This window comes from Serinus canaria, chromosome 28 (genome assembly GCF_022539315.1).
Source record: "Serinus canaria isolate serCan28SL12 chromosome 28, serCan2020, whole genome shotgun sequence".
NCBI classification, from domain to species: Eukaryota; Metazoa; Chordata; class Aves; order Passeriformes; family Fringillidae; genus Serinus; species Serinus canaria.
The window spans coordinates 2,382,297-2,401,425 of NC_066341.1; the positions used below are offsets into that span (position 1 = coordinate 2,382,297).

General features: G+C 63.5%; 2 protein-coding genes across 4 annotated transcripts; both read left to right on the forward strand.

Moving 5' to 3' along the window:
• The first annotated feature begins 2,303 nt into the window (after positions 1-2,303).
• Positions 2,304-7,912, forward strand: SHC2 (SHC adaptor protein 2). Of its 3 annotated transcripts, XM_030233507.2 has the most exons (13): positions 2,304-2,774; positions 3,195-3,265; positions 3,657-3,717; positions 3,898-4,017; positions 4,111-4,164; positions 4,338-4,389; positions 4,558-4,684; positions 4,819-4,999; positions 5,082-5,148; positions 5,238-5,402; positions 5,617-5,918; positions 6,383-6,521; positions 6,656-7,903. In XM_030233507.2, exons 1-12 carry the CDS (start codon positions 2,304-2,306, stop codon positions 6,509-6,511), a joined length of 1,800 nt encoding a protein of 599 aa, XP_030089367.2. In that variant the 3' UTR covers positions 6,512-6,521; positions 6,656-7,903. The 3 variants fall into 3 exon arrangements, with proteins under 3 accessions (XP_030089367.2, XP_030089366.2, XP_050842117.1); XM_030233506.2 differs by having other exon boundaries at positions 6,383-7,904; XM_050986160.1 differs by lacking the exons at positions 5,082-5,148; positions 5,238-5,402 and having other exon boundaries at positions 4,819-4,943; positions 5,512-5,918; positions 6,383-7,912.
• Positions 7,913-10,150: 2,238 nt separating this feature from the next.
• Positions 10,151-11,814, forward strand: C2CD4C (C2 calcium dependent domain containing 4C). The gene has a single exon (XM_050986081.1). The coding sequence runs from the start codon at positions 10,151-10,153 to the stop codon at positions 11,405-11,407; it is 1,257 nt and encodes a 418-aa protein (XP_050842038.1). The 3' UTR covers positions 11,408-11,814.
• Positions 11,815-19,129: the final 7,315 nt, after the last annotated feature.

Below are 19,129 nucleotides of genomic sequence, written 5' to 3' on the forward strand. Positions count from 1 at the left end.
CGGCGGTGGCACCGGGAACGGGCGGTGGCCCCGGCAGCGACCCAGCGCCCCGGAATGCCTTGGGGAGCGGCTGCTGCTCTGTCACGGGCATCGCTCCCGGCCGGGGCAGGCCGGTTCAACAAGGACACGCGGCCGCCGCGGGGCTGGCGGCACCGGCGGCTCGGGAAGAGCCGCCTCTGCCCCAGGCGGCTCTCCCGGTACCGAGCTGCTGGCTCTGTCCTCGGCACCGGCATCCCGGGGTGGTGACAGCCAAGTGCCTCCCCAGGACCATCCCATCCCATCCCTTCCCCGGAGCCCGGTGCTGCCGTTGGGGAGCATCTCCATCCCCGGTGCCGCTGGGCTTGGGGCTCGTCCTAATTAATCCTGCACGGGCCGGAGAGCGCGTGGTGCTGATTACCTCGGTGCGGGGTCAGAGGACATTAACTGGGCTCATTTCGATAGGTTTTGTGCTCGACGGGGCCCCTCTGCTCCCTTCTGCCCGCTCGAGGTGGTGGCCCCGGGTAGCGCGTGGTGGCCACACACGACCCGGGATGCCTGGAGGGGTCTCACCCGGGGCCAGCGAGAGGCTCTTGGGGCTCCTGCCCGCCCGAGGAGCGCCAGAGGCTGCCATCCAGCCTTTATCCACGGAGCTTTTCCTTTAAGTAATGGTTAAACCCGAGGGAAAGTCTCCTCAGGTAACTCCACCCCAAAGATGAAAGTAATCTCCCGATTTCCCGGGGCTTGTGTGGGTGTGGAGAGCAGCTCCATCGCCCCCAGGGCTGCTGCACCGTGCCCGGCTGTGCTGTGCCCAGGCACGGGTGTGCCCGCGGTGCCCGGAGCGCTCTGCACGTGTCACACCGTTACGGCAAAGCGCCCGTAACCTCCCCGGGGACACGGTGCCCTCCCCGGGAACGTGCTCTCCCCGGCTGGGCAGGGACCTGAGCCCCCCTTGGACCCTCCTGGAGCCGCTTATAAGAGCATGGAGAAGCCTGATTTATCCGAGTACTCTGCAATGGCTTAAAAACAAAAGCAAGGAGAGAGATCAGAGAGCAGGGAAGCGGTTCCCAACATGACAACAGCAGATGTAATTCTATTACCTTGATTTATTGATCGCACTTAGAGCAATTACTGGCCCTCACCCCGTCACCTGCCAGGGAGCAGGAGACAGTGAGGAGGAGAGACAAAGGCGGCTGTGTCCTCCAGGGCTCGGCCGGCCCCCGGGGAGGCTCCGGTGTTGTTTGTGCCGGTTGCCGCGGGGGCTGGGGGGTGTTGGACCGAAGAGCGGCCCGAGGAAGCTGAAAACAAGCGCTGAAAGGAGCCTGTGATGGATGCAGCCCCAACTTTAAGACCACTTTGGAGATGGAGGGGATGCAGGGTTGGGGAAAAATGAGGCCGCCCGGGGCTCCAGCACAGCAGAGCTAATGTGGGCAGGACTCCAGCCTGGTTTCCTCTGACCCGCTTGAAAAACGCCGCAGCCCCCGGGCAAGAGCAAGGGCGAATCGCTCGATTGAGGTCAGAAAGTCCCTTTAAGGGTTTTGTGGGATTTTTTTCCCCCCTGCTTGCTGCAGTTACAAGCAGAAAAAAACCAAGAAAATGTTTGTGCTTTTTACTGCCTGAGCCCTCCAGACAGATATAAACAAAGCGGGAGTCAGATCTGGCTTTGGAGGGAGATGAAATCACAGCGAGAGAGACCAGTGGGCTGGGAGGCGCACAAGTAGGGCAGCCCGCTTGTGCATCGAAGCCTGGCCAAGCCCTCCCCCTCCTCCCCGGCCAGCCCTGGGCTTCTGCAGCGCTTCCCGGGGATGCAGAGGTGGAAAGAGCAGAAAATGTCCCCGTTGTGGGCGAGGGCAGCGCCGGGGGCTGCTGGCCGCTTTCGCTCCAGCTAACGCAGACCGCGAGCGGGCACAGCCTGTGCCCCTGCCCCGTGGCTCCGGGAGGGGCCGTCACCCTCCCCCTGCCTTTTCCCCCATCCCCTCGAGCTGGAAACGCTCAGGGCCAGCGCCGCAGGCCACGGCCAGGGGGCTCGGAGCAGGACGGAGGGCAGAGCGTGGGGGGCTCCGGCCCCACGGGCCGTGTCGGCGGAGCCAGCCCAGGCTCGGGGTGGATGCTGCGGTGCGCGGGGATGCTCCGCTGGGCGGGGATGCTGGGCGGGACGGGGATGCTCCGGCGGCAGCGGGGGGGGTCGGGGGCGGGGGATGCGGGGCCAGGCGGGCGGCGGAGCAGCGCTCGCACCATGACATCAGCGCGGCGCGGCCCCGGGGGAGCGGGCGGGGGGTGGGAGCCGGCGCGGCGGCAGCGGAGCGGAGTGGAGCGCGGCCCCGGGCATGCTCCCGGAGCCCAAGTATGACCGCTTCCGCGACGAGCCGCTGACCGCCCCCATGCCGTCGCCGGCCCCCGCGCCGTGCCCCGCGGCGGGCGAGGAGCCCGAGCACGGCACCACCTTCTGCGCGCTGCTGCCGCGGATGCCGCAGTGGAAGTTCCCCGGCTCCAGCGGCTTCCTCGGCCGCGGCCCCGCCGGCGCCGCCCGGGACGCCCCCGCCGCGGCGGAGTCCCCCTCGGGGCTGGCCGCCGTCCTGGGCGCCTGCGAGCCGCTCTGCGCCGCGCCCTGCGCGCTGCCGGGCGGCGGGCGGGCCCGGGGAACGGCGGGGCGGGCGCGGGGGGCGGCGGCGCCGGCGGGGGCCCGGCCCGGCGGGGACGAGTGGAGCCGCAAGGGCAGCTTCATCCGCAAACCGGCGCAGGGCTGGCTGCACCCCGACGAGCGTGTGTTGGGGCCCGGCGTCTCCTACATTGTCCGGGTAAGTCCCGCCGGTGCCCGGTGACGCGGGAGGGCGCGGAGACCCCGGCCCCAGGCGTGTGCGGGGTTCGGCCGCTCCTCCCGACGGCTGCGGGCAGAGCCTCGAGTCCCCTCGCCACGGCTGGTCCGGGGCGGCCGCCCCCTGCACATCACATCCGTGATGGGGTTGGGCCCCGGGGGCTTGCTGGGCCGTGGAGCCCTCCTTGGGACTCCAGTGTTGCCAGCTCCTACGAGGCATCACCAGCTGTAGCACACAGATGAGGTTGTGGGGTCTTAGCACGGGGTCTGGGCGTGTGATTGGGAGTTTTGGGGTGGGGAGTGAAAGCTGCTGTGTGATGCCTGGAGCTGATGTGGAAGGTGTCGCTGACACCCGGCCTCTCCTGTCCATTGCCTGCCCTGCTGTGCTGCTTTCCCCCCGCAGTACATGGGGTGCATTGAGGTGCTGCGCTCCATGAGGTCCCTCGACTTCAACACCCGGACACAGGTCACCAGGTACGGCCCTGCAGTCCCACTGTCCCACAGCCCAGTGCCACCCCAAGTCCCTGGTGGCCCTGGGTGCTCCCCGGTGGCCCTGGGTGCTCCCCCTTCCCAGGGCCCTGTGCAGAGAGGGGAACACGGGCTTGGGGGAGCCGTGCCCTGCACGCAGGGACACTGGGGAAGGGCACTGCCGCAGATCAATGGGTGGAAAGAGGAGAAGGGAGGTGGCCCCAGCCGGGATTACGTACCGGGGCCGGGGCCGTGACGTGGGGCAGCGCTGCGGGGAGGCTGCGGCGCCCGCGGCTCTGGGGGCTTGTGCCACCAGACCCCACAGAGCAATGTGGGGTGGGAAGGCAGCTGGGAAGGGCTGGGGTGTGGAGCAGTGAGCAGGCTCTGTCCATTGCAGGGAAGCCATCAACAGACTATACGAGGCGGTGCCAGGTGTGAAGGGCATCTGGAAGAAGAAGGTGAGTTTCCACTCATCTTGTCCATCCCTGGGACAAGTCAAGGCTGTGGGACAGGGCACCAGGGGTGCCTGCCCAGTTTGTGGGCCTGGGGCCTCTTGGGACACCCCCTCTTTCCTCATTCACCCAAGGAAGCCTGATCCTGGTGGTCTTCATTGCCTCCACCATCCTCTCCCCTCTCAGGCTCCCAACAAAGCCCTGTTCTCCATCCTGGGCAAGAGCAACCTGCACTTCGCTGGCATGAGCATCGCTGTCAACATCTCCGTGGATGGGCTGAACCTCATGATCCCCACCACGCGCCAGGTGAGCGTTCCTGGGCACATAGTCCTGCTGCCTGCCAGCCTGTGAGCCAGCAGCCTCTTTGCTGATGCCCCCCCGGGCCATGTTCCCATGCAGATCATCGCCAACCACCACATGCAGTCCATCTCCTTTGCCTCTGGTGGGGACATGGTGAGTCACACACACCCGGAGTGGTGGGGACAAGGACTGCCAGCTGAGCAGGGTGGCCTGGCCTGGGTCAGGACGTGGGGCTGGGGCCAAGCTCTCCTCTCTCCCTGGCACCTCCAGGCCTGCTCCCCACAGAGCAGCAGGACATGAGTGCTGATCTCCCCCTCTGTCTGCAGGATACCACAGACTACGTCGCCTATGTCGCCAAGGACCCCATCAACCAGAGAGGTGACACCGGCCTGGGGACTCTGGGGGAGGGATGCACCGGGGGTGGGAGGCTGGAGGAGGAGATCCTTCATGGGGAACACGAGGGGTGGCTCAGAGTGGTCCTGGTGCAACGATGGCAGCATGGGGGAAACACTCAAACTGTCCATCTGTCTGTCTGTCTGTCCACAGCCTGCCACATCCTGGAGTGCTGCGAGGGGCTGGCGCAGAGCGTCATCAGCACGGTGGGACAGGCCTTTGAGCTGCGCTTCAAGCAGTACCTGCACAGCCCCCCCAAGGTGGTGGTACCCCCAGAGAGGTAGGGGGGTGGGGGGCCCTGCTGCACCCCTGTCCCGGCCATGTCCCCTGCCTGGGGGTGGCTCTGGGAACCCCTGTCACTGCAGGGTCACCCTGCCAGGCAGGGTGTCCCCAGCTCAGCCATTCCTGCTGCAGGGCGCTGGCTGCAGAGGAGTCAGCCTGGGGGGAGGATGAGGAGGCAGCTGAACACGACTACTACAACAGCATCCCAGGGAAGGAGCCCCCCCCGGGGGGCCTGGTTGACTCCCGGCTCCACCACAGCACAGCCCTGGGCCACGTCCGCACTCAGCCCTCCAGCTCTGTCCCCTCCAGCCAGGTGAGCCCCTCAGAGCCACTGCTGGCCTTGCTCTGGGGGTCCAGACAGAGCCCCCCAACGCTCCGACTGTCTCCTTCCCTAGGGTGGGTTAGCAGCCAGACGAGACCCGAGCAGCCAGCTGGGGCCACCCTGGGACCTGGAGAGCCAGGGTGGGTACTGCTGTGGGGGGGAGCCGTGAGCTGGGGGGGTCCCTGTGACTCTGGGCAGCCCCGGCCAGCGGTGATGGCCATCCTCGCAGGCCAGCCCTGCGACGGGTACCTGCAGGCAGACAGCCACAGCCTGGGGCCACGGGACTACGAGGAGCACATGTACGTGAACACACAGAGCCTGGACGCCTGGGAGCCCGAGCTGGTGGCTCATGGGGCGGCTGAGGAGAGCCCCAAAAAGGACCTCTTTGACATGAGTAAGCCACTGCCCCTGGGGGAAACGGTGCTGTGGAGCAGTCAAGCTGTGCCAGCAGCTGGCTGGGTCACCCACCACAGCCCCAGAGGTGCTGGCTGCTGGTGGCCGAGCCCACAGCAGTGCCCTGGGGGCTGTGAGCTGGGGTGTGCCCACAGCACAGCCCAGCCCTGCCTCGTGCCCTGGGTGTAACACCCCACAACCCCTGGATCCCACAGGGCCCTTTGAGGACGCCCTGAAGCTCCACGAGTGCATTGCAGGGGGTGCCAGCAGCCCCCCCATTGAGGACCAGTGGCCGAGTCCCCCCACACGGAAGGCGCCCATCGCCCCCACGGAGGAGCAGCTGCGGAGGGAGCCCTGGTACCACGGGAAGATGAGCAGGAGGGATGCTGAGAGGCTCCTGCAGATGGATGGGGACTTCCTGGTGCGGGACAGCCTCACCAACCCGGGGCAGTACGTGCTGACCGGCATGCACAGCGGGCAGCCCAAGCACCTGCTGCTGGTGGATCCCGAGGGAGTGGTGAGGGCAGGGCACGGGGCTGAGGGCAGGGCACGGGGTGGGTGATTGGGGCAGGGTGTGGGGTGGGCGATGGGGGATGCAGGTGTGGGCAGGCAAGGGGTGTTGCAAGTGGATGCTTGTTGCTACAGGACACAAAACAACCTGAGCACACACACTGCTGCTGTTAAGGTGAAGAAAAGGGAGGTTTATTTTCTGACTCCAGTATTTATAATTTTCCAAATGTGACAGTGGATTGGAGGGTGACAGTGCCACCTCTCCAATGACACGGGACAAACCAACAGTGCATCAAATTTCTCCTCCTCCATAAAAGAATGCAAACAATAAGTTATTTACAGAAAGTGTATGAGAAAGTTTGCTACAAGAATGTAAACATCAGAAGGCTTAGAAAAACTTAAAAATCAGGGCAATAGATGCTGTATGAGAGGCAGCTCTGCTGAGTTGAGGATCACTGTGCCCTGCTCCAGGTGAGGACCAAGGACGTGCTGTTTGAGAGCATCAGCCACCTCATCAGCCACCACCGGCAGAACGAGCAGCCCATCGTGGCAGCAGAGAGCGAGCTGCACCTCCGCCAGGTTGTACAGAGGAAGCAGTGATGCCAAGGGGGTACGTGACTCCCCGACCTGCTCCCCTGGCTCTGGACTCACCCTGGGGCAAAACTGGGGTCCCTTTGTGCTCCCCTTCTCCAGTTGTGCCTGGTTTCTGAGGTCTGGGGTCAGGCTCCCCATTTTCCTCCCCAGTGAGGCTGGGTGGTCCCTGGCCCTGCAGGTCCTCCCTGGCTGCTGCCTACCTCCATCATCTGCATGGGGCACCCTGCCCAGCTGGACACAAAGACATTTAATTCCACACCTCCAGGTGAAACGCTCTTGGGGTGGGAACTGCTCTGTGGCCTCAGCAGGAGGGACAGAGCCTGAAGCCATCTCAGGCAGGGCTGCCCCTACTTGCCCCAGCACTGCAATGGGGGCTGGTGGATATTGCTGTAGCCCCTGGCTTGGCTCGGCCCATGGGGCCAGGAACCATCTCTTGGACACTGCTGTTGGATGTTACTGTTGGGCACATCCCTTTCCAGCTGGATTCTCCCCAGGAGAGGCTGCCACATGATGCTCCATGTTACCCCAAGCCCCTGCAGCCCTCCCCAGGCCAGAGCCAGGGTGGAGGTACTGTGGGAAGGTGCAGGGCAGGGCTGAGCTGCTGGCACTGCCTCACAAGGTGCCCCATGGCCTGTGGGGGCCCCCTGGCTAGCTCAGGGCTTTGGCAGCTTTTTGTGGCCTCACAGTCCCCTTTACCTCTCCTGTGTCTGGTGCTGGGCACAGGTTTGTGGTTTGGAATACAATCCTAATTAAACCTGGAAATGAGCAAGGAACACAGGTGGTTCATGCCACCCCTGGGCATGGTGCTGGGACAGGTCTCCATCACCACCAGTTCCTGCCTGGTCTCACCATGGCCAACCCATCCTGTCCAGTCACACTTACCTCTGCCCCTCTGGGTCACCCAGTGTTCCCCTGGCTTCAGAGTGGCCTTTGGCACCCAGGGCTGGCCCTGCACAGCCTCTCCTCCTCACGTCTGGCAGCTCCCTGCCCTCCTGCCTCCACCTGGAGCAGCACATGGCCACCCACCCCTGGGCCTCCTGGCGTGGCTCTGAGTGGCACAAGCCAAGCTGTGACCCACTGGTGACTGTGGCAGCCAGCAGAGCCAGAGCTGTGGGTGGCCCGGGCTGTGGCTCGTGTGTCACAGCCAGCTGGGGGGTCCAGCACCCACCTCGGGGAGTAGGGTCACCCCAGCACCCTCAGCCCCTCGCTGGGGATGGCCTCTGCCAGACGAGGCGTCCAGGCTGGCCAGGGCCAGCTGAGCCAATGAATAAAATAAGCCCCTAAATAAAGCCCAGTAATGAATGTGTAATTTTCCATTGATAGCTGGATTCCGCGGGGACGTGGTGCTTCCATCTCAGCTGCTATTTTCTGTCGTGGAGTGATGTGTCTGCAAAGATAATTGCACTGTTCCCTCAATAGAGGCAGCGAAAGGCAGTGAGAGCCCCGACTTTCTTATTTCACAGCTGGAGAACCGAGCTCGTGTGGTTCACCTGCTGGCGGTGCCTCGCCCTGCAGCCCCGGGGATGCTGCCCTGAAGGGATGAAGGGCTGGTGGGGCGCTTGTTTCAGGGGTTTAACCATTTTGGTTGAGGCTGGTGTGTGGTGTCAATGGGTGCAGGGGGCTCTGTGCCTCAACTCAGACCTGGGTTGAAGGGCTGCTGCTTCATCAGCCCCTATGATGGGAAGGCTGAGGTGTTTTGGCAAGGTTTGGAAGACGCAGAAGAGCAACTGAAGAGAACGTGGTCTCCTTCCTCTCCCAGAGCCTTGGAGATCTCTCTAACCAACCCATCCCCGGCACCTGTCTCAAATGTGCAGGCCACAGACACGCCCAGTTCTGTTTTTCAGGGCATCCTTGCACAAATCCTTTCTCACAGCAGGTCTCCCTCCTTCCCAGCTTCCAGCAGGTGGTAGCACACTGCCGGCTCCACCAGCTATGTCCCCAGCCCTGCCAGCCCCTGCCAGCGTCCCCAGCCCTGCCGGTGCTCAGCCAGGCAGCTCCCAGCACCCTGCTCCCCTCCGTGCCCTGCAGAGCTGCGCGGGCAGATCTGGCCCGGCCCCAGCGCTCTTTGTTATCTCAGGGGAACTCAACCATTTCTGCACCTTGTTTACCCGCAGTTTCGCAGGGTGGAGGAAAAGCAAACATCGGCCTTTTGTTCACCAGCTTCCCTTTCCGTGAGCTCGTCCTCCTCCCCCGGGCTCCATCTGCCCTCTCCTCCCTGCGGAACCCGGTTCAGCATCCCGCAGGCAGAGCCCAGGGTCCAGCCAGGACCTCACCACCCCTCCCCACTGCTGTCCCTGAGACATCCCAGCCCCCGGGCTGGTTCGGCACGGCCGGGACGTCTCTTTTTACCAGCTCGGAGTGCGAATGCGGAGGGAGCCGAGGCCGCAGCAGCCCCCGCGGAAGGCGTTCGCCACACCAGGCTGTTCTTCCTGGCCGTCATTGCCAGCCCTGCACTGCTGAGGGATGATGGTGCTTCCCGGCAGCCTGACGGCACCCACAGGACAGCAGCTGGGAGGGAACAGCCGCTCTACCAGCCGCTCTACCCTTCTGGGGCGCTGTCCCTCACTGTCCCTGTCCCCAAGACTGTAAATCCCCGGGGAACCGGGGCTGGGCCCCATCGCTCGGTTGAGTCTCCCGACCCCCTGAACACCGGGGCTTACTGTGATGCTCGTGAACCCTCCCGACGTTTTGTCCAGGTGTCCTCAGCCACCACCGCATCCCTCTAGGGTGGGTTGTGTGACATGGGGGAGTGTGACATGTGGCACTGCCCCCCCAGCTCCTCCGAGGGCAATATTAAACCCCTCGATGAGGCAACTCCTCAGCCCCGAGACGCGGCTGGTTTCGTTCAGTGCTTTGAGATCAAGAGCTGGGCGTGGGGAGCGGCTGCACCCAGGGGGGAACGACCCCGCTCCGGTCTGGGAGCACCGGGAGGGCGGGAGGGGCGGAAGGGGGCAGCTGCCGTCCCGATTCCACTCCTGGCCCCATCCCAAACCCGACACTCCCGTGGGAACACGGCGGGGTGTCCCGGGCTCGGCTTCCTGCACCTCTCGAGAATCAGCACCCCGGGGCCTCACGGTCCCAGTCCCGGTCCCGCTTGGTCGGGGTCCCGGTCCCGGTTCCAGCCCTGGTTGCTCAGAAATGAGGAGGCGCCGCACTCGGAGGATTACGGCGGCGGCGCGGACGGGGAGCGGAGCCGCCGCCGCCACCGCCGCCGTATAAAAGCGCGTCCGCGCCCGCCCCGCCCGGGCTGCGGTGGCGGCGGCGGCTCCGCTCCAGGTGCGGCGGCTCCCGGCAACGTCCCGCTCGCGGCGGCGCCGGTCGGTCGGTCCGTCGGTCCCGGCGTCGCGTCTGTCCCGTCCCTTCGTATCCCTCGGCGCCTCCGCGTCCCCGTCCCCCGGGTCCCCGATTCCCGCTCCTCGCGGCCGGTTCCTTCGCGCTCCTCCCCGGGCTGGCGGGTCCCCGTGTCCCTCGGCGCAGTCAGTTCCCTCCCGTCCTTGTCCCGTCTCCCCCGCCTGCCAGGTCCGGGTCTCTCGGTGCCGCCAGTCGCTCCTGGGGCTTCCGGCTTCGTCCTGCCTCTGCCGGTACCCGGCCACCGGTGATAGCGTTGCCCCTCGGGTCTCTTCCAGCCCCACACCCGGCAGCAACATGTGGCTCCTGGAGCGGCTGCGCGGGGTGGCGGAGAACGGCGGGTCCCGGGGCGCGGGGACAGACGAGTCCTCGCGGGGGTCCCGCTACAGCAACGTCCTCACCCCCGACAAGATCCCCGACTTCTTCATCCCGCCCAAGCTGAGCGCGGCACCCGCCGAGGCTGAGGGCTCCGAGGCGTCCGCAGGGGCTGCTTTGGGCGCCTCCGTCTCGGAACAGGACCTGGCCAAGCGTAAACCCCCGCGCAGCCCCCGCCCGTCCAGCCGCTCCCGGTCCCGGACCACCGGGCGACACATCATCCAGATCGAGACCGCTGAGGACTGGACCGAGGGCAGCTGCGGCACCAACGTGGACCCGCAGGCACAGACGGCCATGTCGCTGCCCTACGTGCCCAAGGCTCAGACCTCCTACGGCTTCGCCACGCTGATGGAGAGCCCCCACACCCGGCGCAAAGAGTCCCTGTTCCACAGCGAGCACAGCAGCCTCTGCCCCTCGCCCGTCACCTCGCCCGGCGCCCAGCGCAAAGCCAAGCTCAACGGCGAGAGCGGCCGCCGGACACCGGCTGACCTCGGCGCCGCCCTCATGCACCCGGGCCGGTATTTCAGCGGCGGAGAGAGCGACACGTGCTCCTCGGCTGAGTCCTCACCCTTCGGCTCCCCGCTGCTCTCCCGCTCCGTGTCCCTGCTGAAGCTCTTCAGCCAGGAGAGCCAGTCCAAGGTCATCAAGCTGAAGCACTCGGTGGCCCGCAACAGCTCGCTGTCCACCGACGACAGCTCGGCCGACACCAGCCCCAGCGCCCAGCGCCGTGCCAGGAGCGCCCCGGCCGGGACGCAGCCTCCGACCGCCGTGCTGCCCCTGGAGCTGCCCGCGGGCCGTGACCGGGAGCACAGCCTGCGGCTGAGCCGGGGCGGGAGCCTGCGCCTGGCTGCCGAGTACGACCCCTCAAACGCCCGGCTGCGTGTGCGCCTCGTCTCCGCCGAGGACCTCTATGATGCCCTCGTCGACCTGCGCAGCATCAACTGCTGCGTCTCGCTGTGCCTCAACCCCGGCAAGCTGCAGAAGCAGCGCAGCACCATTGTCAAGAACAGCCGCAACCCCGTCTTCAACGAGGACTTCTTCTTCGACGGGCTGGGCCCCGGCCACGCCAGGAAGATGTCCCTGAAGCTCAAGGTGGTCAACAAAGGCAGCAGCCTTAAGCGGGACACGCTGCTGGGGGAGAAGGAGCTGCCACTCACCGCCCTCCTCTCCTGCCTGTAGGTACCTGCTACCAGCCCCGGAGGGAGCCCTCCCACCTGTGGGGCCGGGGCGAGGCAGGGCGGCCGGCTCTGTCCCCCAGCCCCACTGGAGGAGGGTTTGGAAGGGCCCCCTGAGGAGGGCCGGGGTCGTGGCAGAGTGTGGGGTTCCCCAGGAATGGTGCTGCTGCGGGGCTCTGCCAACACCAGCAGGCAGCAACAGCCTCTGCCCCTGCTCCCTCCCTGGTCCTGCCCCGGGGCTGCATCTCCTGGAGCCCAGCAGAAAGTGGGGAGCCTCCAGCCCATTCCCCACCAGGGAGGATGGAAGCACCTGTTGGACTCTTCCCTCCCTGTGCCCGTGGTCTCCAGCTGCCACCAAGCAGGTTGGAGGTGGGTGAATCTCTGTAGCACACTTACGGCCACCTCTCAAAGCCCCAGCACCTGTAGTCAGGTGACAGCTTTAATTTAAAAGACAAGTTTCTAGTCTTGGAAACTGCAAAGAAAATACTGCAGAGGTGACCTGACAGTGGGCCAAGGGCCGTCATCCTGAGGGATGAGTCAGGTTTGTGGCTTTTGAGCCTTTCCTGGACTCGGTCCAGCCCTGTGAGGCTGCAAGGTTGGCTTGGTCTGACCCCTGCAGCCTCCCGGGCTGCCCTCCCTGCCCACCCCAGCACTGTCCCCCACTGGGAAACTGCTCATGGAGCTTTGGGGGCTTTGTTTGCCCAAATCCAGGAGGCTGCCTGTGCCTTTCCCCTGCCCACGGGAGGGAGATGCCAGGGGCTGGCACCCCTTGCCCTGTGCACATGGATGGTCCCAGGCAGTGTCCCAGCAGATGAGCTTGCTGACAAAAGCTGAGGTGACAGGAGTAGCCCCCTCTGAGTGCAGGTGAGGCTGGGCAGGGGGGCAGGCTGAGGCTCCACACCCCTCCGTCCTCCCTTGTCTATGATGGCAGAGGATCAAGTGGCTGCACCCACTGGGCAGCAGAGATGTGTCCTGTGGGGCCACCAATCCCCTGTGCCCAGCGGGATCTGGCTTCCCAAAGCGACTGGCCTGGCTTTCAGTTTCCCTTTGGGGCGGGAGCGCGGTGCTCTCAACCCTCCCCATCCCAGCCTGTCACCCCCGCTGAGTGGCTGGGGACAGTGGGGGCGGGGAGGATGCCAGCCGGGGCATTCCTGCAGGTGGATTAAACACTCTGCGTTGTTGTTTGGTGTGGTGTCACCCTTTGTGTCGGGCTCTGCATGTTTCTGTGCAGGGAGCAGGGTTTGCAGCGCTCCCGTCCCCGCCTGTAGTGGACACACACGTGTCCCCTCTGTGTTAACCTCTGTGCTGGCAGTCCATGTTCCTTCTTTGTCCTTTTGCAGCAGATGGCAGATCTTAGTGTTGACTATTTATACCCGAGGCTGATCTTTTGCAGCGTTTTACTTTGTCTGTAAATACGTTCCAGGTAGTCGAGGCAGAGCTCTGACCGTGCCGTGTTTGCATGTCGGGGGGATTCAGGGTGATCGTGGCTGCGTGCTGAGCTTGTGGCTGAAAACGTGCAGGACATAAGGAGCTGACATGTCCATCCTTCACAGGGAGTTTCCCACTTGAGGCTTCCCTGTGCTCCCCCAGGAGTCAGCCCCAGGGATGGTTCCCAGCCCCCGAGTGCCCTGGCTCATCCTGGGGGCAGCTGAGGGCTCTGGGGAGGGGGGGGGGCAGGGAGAGGTGTCACATCCCGGGCTGTGGGGTGACCATCCTGCCCCTGAGGAGGTCTGGGGCAGGAAGGGGACCCTGCCCAGCTGGCTGCTGCCTGGCAGCCCCCACACACCTCCCCCTGTGCTCCCTGGGGTGCTGCACCTGCAAGGGGCTGGGGGGACCCAGGAGCTGCTGGAGTGGGGGGCACAGGCTGCAGGAAGAGGGGGAGTGGGAGCTGGGATGAAGGCTTTGGTGCTCTGAGAGGTTTGAGGGCTGACATCCCCTCAGAAGAATCGTGTGCCTTTGGCTTTGGGGGAGGAGGATGCTGAGAGCAGGAGCCCAGGCTGCTCCTTGGGTTGAGGCTGACCCCAGAGGGAGACCCAAGGGGCTGGGGAGCCTCGTCCTGCCCCACCCCAGCCTGTCCCAGGGCTGTCTTGCTGGAGTTGGGTGTGTGACCATGCAGAGAGCCCTGGGATGAGCTGCTGTGAGCCCTGCTCTGAGCTGGGCTAGTGGTGTGGGAGCCGGGGCTGTTGCTTGGATGGGTCTCTCTGCTGCTGGAGCTATTTTCTATTGTTCCTGCTTTGATATTTCTGTGGCTGGATTTAATGATGTATTTTTGGAGTGAAAAAATATATTAATACCTGAATGGAATGTTTGTTTACAGATGATTTCCTCTTTTTAGTGCAATAAAGTAATTTCTAAAACAGATGCAGGTGTGGCCCTGGCTCCTGCTTCCCCAAGATATTTCCTAGCATTATTCTTGATTGCTCCCTGTGTGGGGGAGCAGAGTTGGAACCTCAACACTGTCCAGACACAGAGCAGCACTGCCCTTCTGGCTGCTGCTCCCTTTTCCAAGCAGCCTTCCAGGGCCTCAAGGTGCTTCTGAAGCCCTTCCCCACCTGCCATGGGGTGAGTGGGGAGAGGGGGGTACATGGGGAAAGGTGCTGCTCCTGCTTGAGGGGGGACTCAGGGCTGTGCTGAGCCACGGCACTGCCAGCTCACAGCCAGGGCTGTGACACTCTCTGGGTGTCCTTCCTCCTCCTCCTGACCCCTGCAGCCCTTCTCAGCACTGGTGATGAAGAAAATGGTGATGGTTTTGTTCTTGCCACTCCCAGACCCCCCCTGCCCAGCTGACAGCACTCAGGTTGCTTTCTTTTCTCCCCACCTGCCACTTCCAAATCTGTTCCTAGCCAGATGCTGCTGAAGAAAAGAGGAGTGTTTGCCTGTTACCTAAATACCATTTTTCTAATTTCCACAATTCTGATAATTTGTCATTTTTGGTAGCTATAGAAGCTGGGTGGGAACAGATCTGTTCTCTCACCTCTGGCCCCCACAGGGTTGGTGAAAGCAGCTTGGTAGGTGCTAATAATTTAAGTCATGCTTTTTCTAGAGGTCCAAAGCTGCAGCAGTTAGTAACAAAATGAGGCTGATTAAGTTAGTCTGAACCAGAGTGGATGGGGTCAGCCTGAGCACACGAAAATCCCTGGAAAGTGTTCAACATTTGAAGCGCTGGAAGCAGCCAGAGGGGTGGGGAGGGGTATCTTGTGGGGGAAGATTTAACTCTGAATTTGTAATTGAGACACCGTGGGAAGGAAATGTGTCTGCCTCACTGGACCTGGGAGGGCTTGGCCATGCTGAGAGGAGCTCCTGAGCTGGGAGGTGGAGGATGATCCATCCTCTGAGGAAGAGGGTGACACATCCCCACTGCACAACACAGCCCCTGGGGTCAGGGGGTGCCCAGGTAAAGAGCAGCCAGGTAAAATTCCAGCTCTGCCCTTTGCTGTGCACACCAAGTGATGTCTGAGCCCTGGGAGATTTCCTCTGCACAGGGATTCCTCTGGCCAGGGGTCCCAAGGAATGTGTGCACATTTGGGCCGCCCAATCTGTATGGGAAACTGAGGCAGAGCAGGGGAGGCAGCTCCATGTGGAGGAGCCCTGATCTCCAGAGAGAGGGAGTGAGGCTCACCTGGGTGAGAGGCACGCACAGGCCAGGGCTATTTTTAGCCCTGTGTTCCCTCAGCGCGAGGACTCAACTTCTGAGAAAATTGCCTGGAGCTCATTTAGCCATGGCGTGATGGCTGGCGAGGGAGGGAGGGAGGGAGAGGGCAGATTAGGGGTTCAGTTTCATCCAGGGTGTTGGGCAGTGCCAAGGCTGCCGGGAGGGCTCTGCAGCGAGGTGATCAGAGGGACTGTCCCTGCTGGGGACACCCTGACCCTGCCCCATCCTGCCGTCCTTGGCACTCCTCGGGGATCCTTGGCACTTTTGGCTGAGCAGGGCTGCGACGGCTGCTTCTCCTCTCGGGATTTTTTGGGTGCTGTTGAGGCTGGGGGTGCCTCGCGTGCTCCCGCGGGCAGCCCCAGCCCAGCCATTTCCCTCCCCCCACCCCCGACTCCGGCTGCCGATTTCCCGTTTCGGTCAGAAAAGCATCTTCCCGTTGCCTGGCAACGCTCGGCCGGTGGCGGGGGGGGGCTCCACGCGGGGAAGGGGGTGGCCCTGCGGCCGGAGCCAGCTTGGTACCCGTGGCGACTCCGCCACACGGTTCTGGACACCGGGGCAGCTCTGCCGGTGCGGGACCGGGCGGGCAGAGGAGCGGGGAGGGCGCGGGGAAGCGGCGGACGCGATCCGGGCAGCGGCGGCTGCAGGGAGCATCGGCCTCCCCCGGCACGGCGCTCCAGAGCTTTATTGCAGGCATTTGTCTTCCATGGCAGCGTGTCTGCCTTAAAGGGGAGAGGAGAGACTCCCACTGTTACTGGGAGAAAAACAGAACTTAATTGAATCCCACAGTCTCTTGTAGTCGCATCAGCGGAGAGTGACACCCCTGGCACCCAGCAGTCTGTGCTGCTCCTCCAGGGGACACGGAAACCCCCGGGCCGGGAGCAGAGATGTCCTCCAGCTCCTTGTCAACCCGGTGGCACTTGGCACTGTGCTGAAATGCAGCTCGGTGCCAGCAGCTGCCAGGGTGTATCTGGGGCAGGCAGAGCTGCCCAGCAGGGTCAGCCCCAGCACACGCTCCCTCTGTGCTGCTTCTCCATTTGCACTTTGCTCTCCTGCTTTGAGGCTGGCAATCCAACAGGATCTGGATCTGCCTTCATAGGCAGGAAAAGGCAACCAGAGGATGGGGAAGTACCACTTTGGATTCCCCCTCACCGTTAATTCAAGCCCCTGGATCCAGCCTTGTCTTGGGGCTGGGGCCAGGGTGGGTGTACAGAACACGAGGAACTGCAGTGGGAGAGTGCAGGGAGCATGCAGGGATGGATGAGGGTGAGAGCAGCAGGGTGGAGGATCTTCCCTGCCTCTCCTCACCCTTTCTAGTGACCTGCTCCTCACTAGCTGCCTGGTGGACTTTGAAATGCTGCCTTTAAAACGTTTGCAAAATTCCCAAAGCATCAAGAAGGCCCAGGTGGGAGGGTGAAAAATGGCATAAATAAGCAGGCAGGAGGATTTGTTAAACGCCAGCAGCTGCTGGCAAACACTTCAATATCAGTGCAGCCGGGTGCTGATCCATGTGGCTTTTGGGGCCACGGGCTGGTACCAGCCCAGGGGGGCTGTGGCTGAGCCCAGAGTGGCCCTGGGGCACAGGGGTCCTGCTGTGGTGGAGGGCACCTGGCTGGGCACAGCAGGGCAGGGTTGGGAGATGTTCCAGTTGAAGACTGTCCTTCTCCTCCTGTTTCCCACCCAGACCTCACCTCTCGGGTGAGGGGACATGTCCACCTGCACCCCCAGAGAGTTTTGGGGGTGTGTTAACCCCGTTCCCCGTGCCGTGGCCATTCAGGGGGGTGGGCTGAGGTGGGAGCGGGGCTCCAGCCCGGCGTGGGACCGCCCCTGCCTGGCGGAGGCACAGGCGGCCACGCCGTGGGAGCCGGGCTGGCATTGCCATGGCAATGAGATAACAACGGCAGCTGCCAGGCGGGGAGCAGCCAGGGCAGGGATCTCCAGCAACGCCGCGGCCACACTCGCTCGTGCCAGGACTGCACTGGGATCCCAGCCTAAGGATCCCATCCCCTGTCCGAGCTCTGTATGGCCTGGGCAGCAGCGAGCATGTCTTTGCTGAGGTGAAGCCCTTGGCACCCTTCACACCGGCGGCAGACCAGAGGTTGCACTGAGAAATACAAAAAAACTACAGATTCAAACCCTCCGAGCTGTCCACTGCCAGGTTATAATTAATCCCCATTTGCACTTCCTTCCAATTTCCCTCGCACGGCTCCTGACCCAGACCAATTGTCGCATGAGGTTCCTGTAATTGCTAATCTTATCAAGCACATCGGCGTGAAGTGAGAACGCTGCAATTAGCAGGGGCAGGAGCCGCAGGTGAGCTGCTGCTGGGCGAGTGTTTGCCTCACCTGTGCCAGGGGAGCATGGATGCACACTGCCTGCAGGGCCTGCTGGGGCTGTTCCTTGCCCAGTCTGGGCAGGATGGGATCCTCAAGGGGACCGAGACCCAGCAGTGCCCAAGGCCCTGAGCACCGGGAGCTCCACAGCCCTGCTGGGGTGGGGGCTCACCTTTCCCAGCCCCACATCACCACGCAAGAGTCCTTAAAGAGCCGCAGACCCTCTGAGGGGGCTCAGACAAACAAGGCACAGACCCTCGGGAGATCCTGCTCCCAGCCGCCGATTGGGAACTGAGGCGCTTTTTTGCGGACAATCTGTTCCCTCCCACGGCCGCTGGCTCCCTGCCCGCCCCAGCTCCCGGCAGAGGCGTCGGGTGGCGAGCGCGGCTCTGGCCACCGGGGCAATTCCATGGAAGCCCCCGAGTGCCACAGGGCCGGGCTGGGCTGAAGGGGCAGTGCTGGCAGAGCCCAGGAGCAGAGAGCAGCCAGGTGTTCCCCCAGGTGTTCCCCCAGGTGATCCCCCAGGTGACTTTCAGCAGGGCCAGGTGGGGCTCCCAGCCTTGTCTGGACGCATGATGGATTTGTGGGGGGTTTGGGGTGCCTCGAGCACATCCCAGAGGTGCAGGAAGGGGCTCAAACAGCACCGAGCTGCGCTGCCGGGCGCCAGGAGAGCATCGCAGTGCCGGGTGACCCTCCGGTGGCACACGGCAGGGGTGGCAGGGGGTGGCAGGGTCCCAACCCTCGCCGCAGCTGCGGAGTCCGTGGGGTGGTGTCGCACGGGCGCCTCCCGAAACCTCTCGCTTTGCCGCCCCCAGCCGTCTGTCGCTGCTGACACTCACCGACAGGAATAAACTCCAACACCTACCATATGCTTTGCTACTTCTGCTGCCCGCGCTCACTTGTTACTATCTATTTCCAAAGCTGGGGCAGCCTCTGCGTGGGGCGGCTCCCAGCAGAGGGGAGATGAGCTTCGATGGGGTGCTGGTGTTTCTGCCAGGTGAGTGCAGGGCATCTCTCTCTGGGCGTCTCCAGCCCTGCTCTGTGAGCAAGTCCTCCTCCCCAACACTTCCCACGTGGGCATCAGCTCTGGTGCTTGGCTGGCCCAGCTGCTGTGGCAGTGCATTTGGTGCTGCTGGAGCTGGTCCTGCCCTGACCCAGCTGCTGTGGCAGTGCATTTGGTGCTGCTGGAGCTGGTCCTGCCCTGCCCCAGCTGCTGTGGCAGTGCATTTGGTGCTGCTGGAGCCACCTGGTCCTGTCCTGCCCTGCCCAAGGGGCTCACACTTGGTGATGTGACCCTCCCACAGCAGCACCCGTGCCATGCCGTACCCAGGCACTGCCCACTGGCTGCTGTCACAGCTCACTGGGCACTGACAATGCTCCTGCTGGGGCAGTGCCCTGAGCCCACGTCCTGGCCTCCATCCAGCCCACTCATCCCTGGCCAGGAGCAGTGTTGTATTGCACTGAATAGTTGATTTAGTTGCTGTTTTGCACTGGGTGATTGGAGATTTGCACTGGGTAGTCTTTATATTGCACTGGATAGTTTATGTTATATCACATGGTTTGTTCTTGCCTGGCCAGGAGCAGGACACCATCAGCCTGGCTGCTCCCTGAGTTGTTCCCTGGCACAGGGACATGATCCAGCAGGATGGCTCCAGGTTCCAGGCATGGGAGCTGCATCCTCAGGGCTGTCCCCAGTGAAAACCACGGGGAAGGTTGCAGTGAGCAGCAGTCAGCGTGTCCCCCT